Source organism: Dendrobium catenatum, unplaced genomic scaffold (assembly GCF_001605985.2).
Source record: "Dendrobium catenatum unplaced genomic scaffold, ASM160598v2 fragScaff_scaffold_725, whole genome shotgun sequence".
NCBI classification, from domain to species: domain Eukaryota; kingdom Viridiplantae; phylum Streptophyta; class Magnoliopsida; order Asparagales; family Orchidaceae; genus Dendrobium; species Dendrobium catenatum.
In genome coordinates this window covers 318,394-323,589 of record NW_021319187.1, presented here as the reverse complement: position 1 = coordinate 323,589, position 5,196 = coordinate 318,394, and the positions used below count along the sequence as shown (strand labels likewise).

At 39.5% G+C, this 5,196-nt stretch overlaps 1 protein-coding gene across 13 annotated transcripts in view; it reads right to left on the bottom strand.

Annotated features, from left to right (window-relative positions):
* The window catches only part of LOC110097000 (mechanosensitive ion channel protein 1, mitochondrial), a 45,178-nt gene that overhangs the window by 29,838 nt on the left and 10,144 nt on the right, over positions 1–5,196 (bottom strand). For 12 of the 13 annotated variants that reach the window (XM_028696252.1, XM_028696251.1, XM_020823195.2 and 9 more), the window contains exon 3: positions 1,729–2,000. In XM_028696252.1, coding sequence (XP_028552085.1) covers positions 1,729–2,000 — 272 coding nt within the window. Of the gene's footprint in view, positions 1–1,728; positions 2,014–5,196 lie in introns of all 13 variants that reach the window. The other variant, XM_028696261.1, reaches the window with a different exon arrangement.

Here is a 5,196-nt window from a genome sequence, read left to right as displayed (position 1 = left end):
ACGACTCAAAAAACTCAAAAAAGACTCCACCTAAAAAAGACTTAGATTCAACTTAAGACTCACGACAATAAGACTTACAAGACTCACAACTTGACTTTGACTTGAAAACAAAATAAAGACTTGACAAAACAAGACTTGACAAATCACAAATCTAAATCTAGGATTACCTAAACTTGCTCTGATACCAAATTGATGCAATCAAAAATTTGGGAGAGGGACCCAAATTTTTGATTGCATCAGTTTCACAATCGAGTGCAAGTCTAGGCCATCTAACAAAGTGGTCAATGCCTTCTTTAGAAATTATATAAAGCTTCCGGCGTACTCTCAAAAACATCCAATTTTTCATATATCTATCGTAAGAAAAGGTTTACTTTAAAATAGCCCCCAAACTATTTATATATGATCAATTCAATCTCAAAATATCAAGTAACTCCAATTAAATACATCGATTATACAAAATCAATCTGCAATAGTCCCTTCGGGACTAACTTGGATCAATTTTATATAGTCTAGGGATTAAACTATAATCAATCACAATTATAACATAAGAAATCATTTTGGATAAATTTTGTATGGTAGATGTTCTAAATTGGAATAATGTGATACTTTAGGAAAAAAAATTGGTCATACATTAATAATTTGAGGACTACTTTGGAAAAACCATTCAGTGAACTGTAGTTTACATCCAAGCCCACTTTCTCCAGCTTCACTTAAAAACCAACCAATCAACCAACTGGAGCTAATTCTAATTTCTTGTCAAATTTCCAATGGTACACACACTACATGGAAACACCGCATCCAATGTGCCGGCATCTCCTCGGATGAAGTGATATGGATTAACGATAAAGATCTTTATGCCATATATTCCAACCAGAACTCAGTGGACAAGGTCTTTCTTTTAAAGGAAAAGGGAATTGATACAAAGATAAGGCCAGATCAACAAACAATGACCTTAGCGATGCAGCAAGGCCAAAGAGGCACAAGAAACCAACATGTCTCAAGGATTACCAAGTCAAAGGGGGTTAACAATGGGTGAATAGAGAGTAAATGATAATTTGGTGCTTTAAATTTCTACAGGCAATTATTAGGCAAATGTTGGGAAATGCTAAAGGTATAGAAGACAGTTATTTGAATTTGCCATTTATTTTTACCATCTATCAATGAAGCTATGCATTGATATTAAACATTCTCTCACCATCCCCCGCCCTTCAGTTATTTCATTCTACGATCCCTTCTGTCATTGGCTTACCAAATTTCCCTCTGTCAACACCAGTTGATAACCATATAGGGCCTGCTACAACTTCTACAATTTTTTACAAAACCATTGCCTTAATTGGCTGGCAGGCCCGTCCCCATTGGACTCCTTCACTCTTGGAATCCACTAATTTCCTTCTCATTTGTATGGTATCGTCCCCACCTAGAATCACAATGGAAAGAGTGCCTGCAGACTTTACTGCAAAGTGCAAACCTTATGTCTCTACTTCTCCCAGTTCAAGCAGCAAATAGAAACTCCATAATAAGAACCAGTCATGTTAAATAATTCAGAGGGTATAACTCATTTTGTTAAATCTTAAGAGTTACTAGCAATTAAAGATGCATACAGGCTGAGGCAACCTGAAATCTATATATAGAGCAGCTTGGCCAGGCTAGCATCTACAACAATATTGTTGATAAATATAGCAAATTTCATTCAAAGGTTCACAAGAAAAACATGATTGACATTATTACCTCCTATGCCGCCAACAGTTAAAATTGACTGCACAGCCACACCACACGCCTCAGCTAGAGCTATTGCTCCTAATACAAGAAGGCCCGTAGAAGAAATTTTCTCTAATGTTAAGAGCTTGTCTCGATCAAGACCAACCACAGATGGCTTTTCCATAGCACGGGTAAAAACATTAGTTTTCCATCTATGGAGAAACCACACAAGAGAAAGAACAACTGCACCCCTCCATGCTTGAGGTAGATATTGTGCAGTAGTTGGTGCAATAATTATACCTCTGTCAAACAGTACTGGAAAAAGATTATTACAAGAAATATGCTTAAAACTCACAATGATAACATATAAAAGCAAGACAAGCAGCTGTTATAGCACAGCAACTAAAAAATGGAACTCAAATGAATGGTTTCGCCCAACATAGAAAGATTCCATGAAGTGATTCATTCGTGAAAGTTATACCACTTTGGCATATTCTAAACATGGTGTTACAAGAGAATGGTATTTACATTATACGAATGATTGGTAAACATTATTAGAATTGTTGTTTTTGGTTTAGAATAAACATTATATATTAGCGGCTTTTATTATATTGGATGATGATATTATAAGAATATCTATGAAATTGTGTTTAGATATAATTTTTGGTGTAAGTAGATGATGGACCGACCGATTTGATTGGGAAGGAATCAAGAAGTTTCCTAATCAAGAATGAGCTGTTTATGATGGTTCTTAATCAAAGGGAAATTATTTAGGAATGTTTAAACTACAATTGGGAGGGAATTATTTAAGCAAGAGATCTAATTTGAATTCAAAATCTAAGATGGAATTATTTAGGAAAAAGGAAGAATAAATAAAGTTTTAATTATAATTGGTAGGGAATTAATTTGGGAAATAAATCTAATTTGAATTCAAATCTGAAAGGGAATTATTTAGAGAAAGAGGGCTGATTTGGGAGGGAATTATGGGAGCCTATTTAAGACTAAAAATAGGGGATTTCATATTATGTTTTGAGAGTTTGCTGAATTTAGTTTATTCTTAGGTTATTTGGGCTTTAGCCGACGGCTAGGGATTTGGGAGAGCTGGATCTTCCTCTCCAATTGAATATCCAATTGTATCTTGCTATTTTCTTTCATAAATCTTGTAATAAAAATATTTTTGGAATGTTTTTCTTCATAATTTCTTATTGTCTTTCGCTGATTTCGAGAAATTGCATCCACTTCCTATAAAAGTATATGAGAATTGGTGGCTATTTTGGTGTTATGGTGCTTGGTGTCTTGGGCTCTGGCGGTGTTTAGGGATTGGGTGAGATCGATCTTCCTCTCGAATTGAGGATCATCTATATTGTGATATTTTCTTTCCGTTCTATTTGATTTCTTGCAATAAAACTAATGTTTTCTTATTTTTCTTGGAGTTTGGAAGAATTTTCTCGCTGTTTTCCCGAAATTGGTAAGATTTCCTTGAAATCTTCAAGTGTTTATGATAGGAATTACTTAGTTCACAAGTAATTCTAATCCAAACCAATAAATTTACAGCAGCAAACTGCTGTCCACAGCAGAGAAAACAGCAGGAAAACAGGGAAATCTGAGAGAAAACGCAAGAAACAACTTGTATTTCACTAGCAATGAAAGCAAAACAAAGAAAGATACAACGTTCTTCGATTCCCCCCCCCCAATCTCCTAATTAAACAATAATAATCATAAAGGACAATAATGGATTTCCTAAAACAGCCCCCTCATTCAAATTTCTCCCTCCCAAATCAAAATTAATCCCACGTGGGGTCCACAGGAAGCTCCACCTCTTGATGTCGTTTCCGCCCAGCCCGTCTCGCATAGCAGTGGACCGGTCTCTGTTGGACCGGTCCAACCGGCCCATCCTGGACCGGTCTAACATTACTCCCCTCCCAAAAACTCACCTTGCCCCAAGGTGAAAATTGGGGAACTGTTGCTTCACAATTTCATAAGGCTCCCAAGTAGCTTCGTAATCGGGAAGATTCTTCCATTTAATCAACACCTCCTTGTTTCCTTTTTTATCAATCCTCACTCCTTGCAACTCTATAGGTTCCATGATCACCTCTAACTCCTCTGTCAAAGATGCTGGTAGCTCCGCACTAGCTACATGTTCCCCTAATGCTCTCCTCAGCTGTGACACATGGAACACTGGGTGTATGGTAGCAGAAGAGGGCAACTTCAGACGATACGCCACTGCTCCGATCTTGTCCAACACTTCGTAGGGACCAAAATATCTTGGCGCCAATTTCTCATTCCTTCTTCTCGCTACTGTCCTTTGCCTGTAGGGTCGTAGTTTTAGGAATACCTTCTCTCCCACTTCAAACTGCATGTCTCTCCTGTGTGAATCTGCCTTCTTCTTCATGATCTGTTGAGCCCTCATCAGATGCTTCTTTAATTGTTCCAGCACCTTGTCCCTTTCCTCCATGTACTGCTCAACTGTCGAGACCGGTGTACTCCTTTCCCGTAGTGCACTAAGTGTGGGGGATTCCTTCCATACAGCACTCTAAATTGGGTCATCTGAGAGGCAGAATGGTATGACGTATTGTACCAATATTCAACCCAAGGTAGCCACTTGGCCCACATCCGCGGTGTTTCTGAAGCAAAACACCTCAAGTAAGTTTCCAAACTTCGGTTCACCACCTCTGTTTTCCCATTGGTCTGTGGATGGTAGGCGGTGCTTCTCTTGAGGACCGTGCCTTGCATCCTGAACAGCTCCCTCCAAAATTGGCTGAGGAACACTTTGTCTCGATCAGACACAATAAATTCTGGAACCCCATGCAGCCTGACCACCTCCCTGATAAATGCCGCAGCCACCGTCACCGCCGTGTAAGGATGTCGTAAGAGAATGAAGTGTGCATACTTGCTGAGCCTGTCCACCACCACCAGAATGACCGTGAATCCTTCTGACCTAGGTAAGCCATCAATGAAATCCATGGACACTTCCTCCCAAACTCTGTTTGGAAGTGCCAATGGTTGTAGTAAACCTCCTGGAGCCATGGCCATGTATTTGTTTCTTTGGCAGACCTCACAACTCGCCACCATCTCCTCCACATCTTTATGCATTCCTTTCCAATAGAGTTCCGTTGCGAGCCTCCTATATGTCTTCTGAACTCCTGAGTGACCTCCGACTGAGCTGCCATGAAATTCCTGCAACAGATGGGGAATGTGTATGAAAGTTCGTGGCATCACGAACCTCCCTTGATACAATAGTCTCCCCCCTTCAATGTAGTAACCAGGATGACTGCTCTTGTCCTTCTCCAGATCCTCCCTGATCTTCCTCAGCTCCTCGCTCAGCATACTTTCTTCTTTAATGGCCCCCCCGTCTACTATCAATGGTGCCGACACAACCAACTCCTGAATCTCCCCAACGCATCTTGATAAAGCATCGGCCGCCTTATTCTCCAAAACAGGCTTTTTGGATCTCAAAATCATAGCCTAATAGTTTGGACAACCACCTCTGATGCTCTT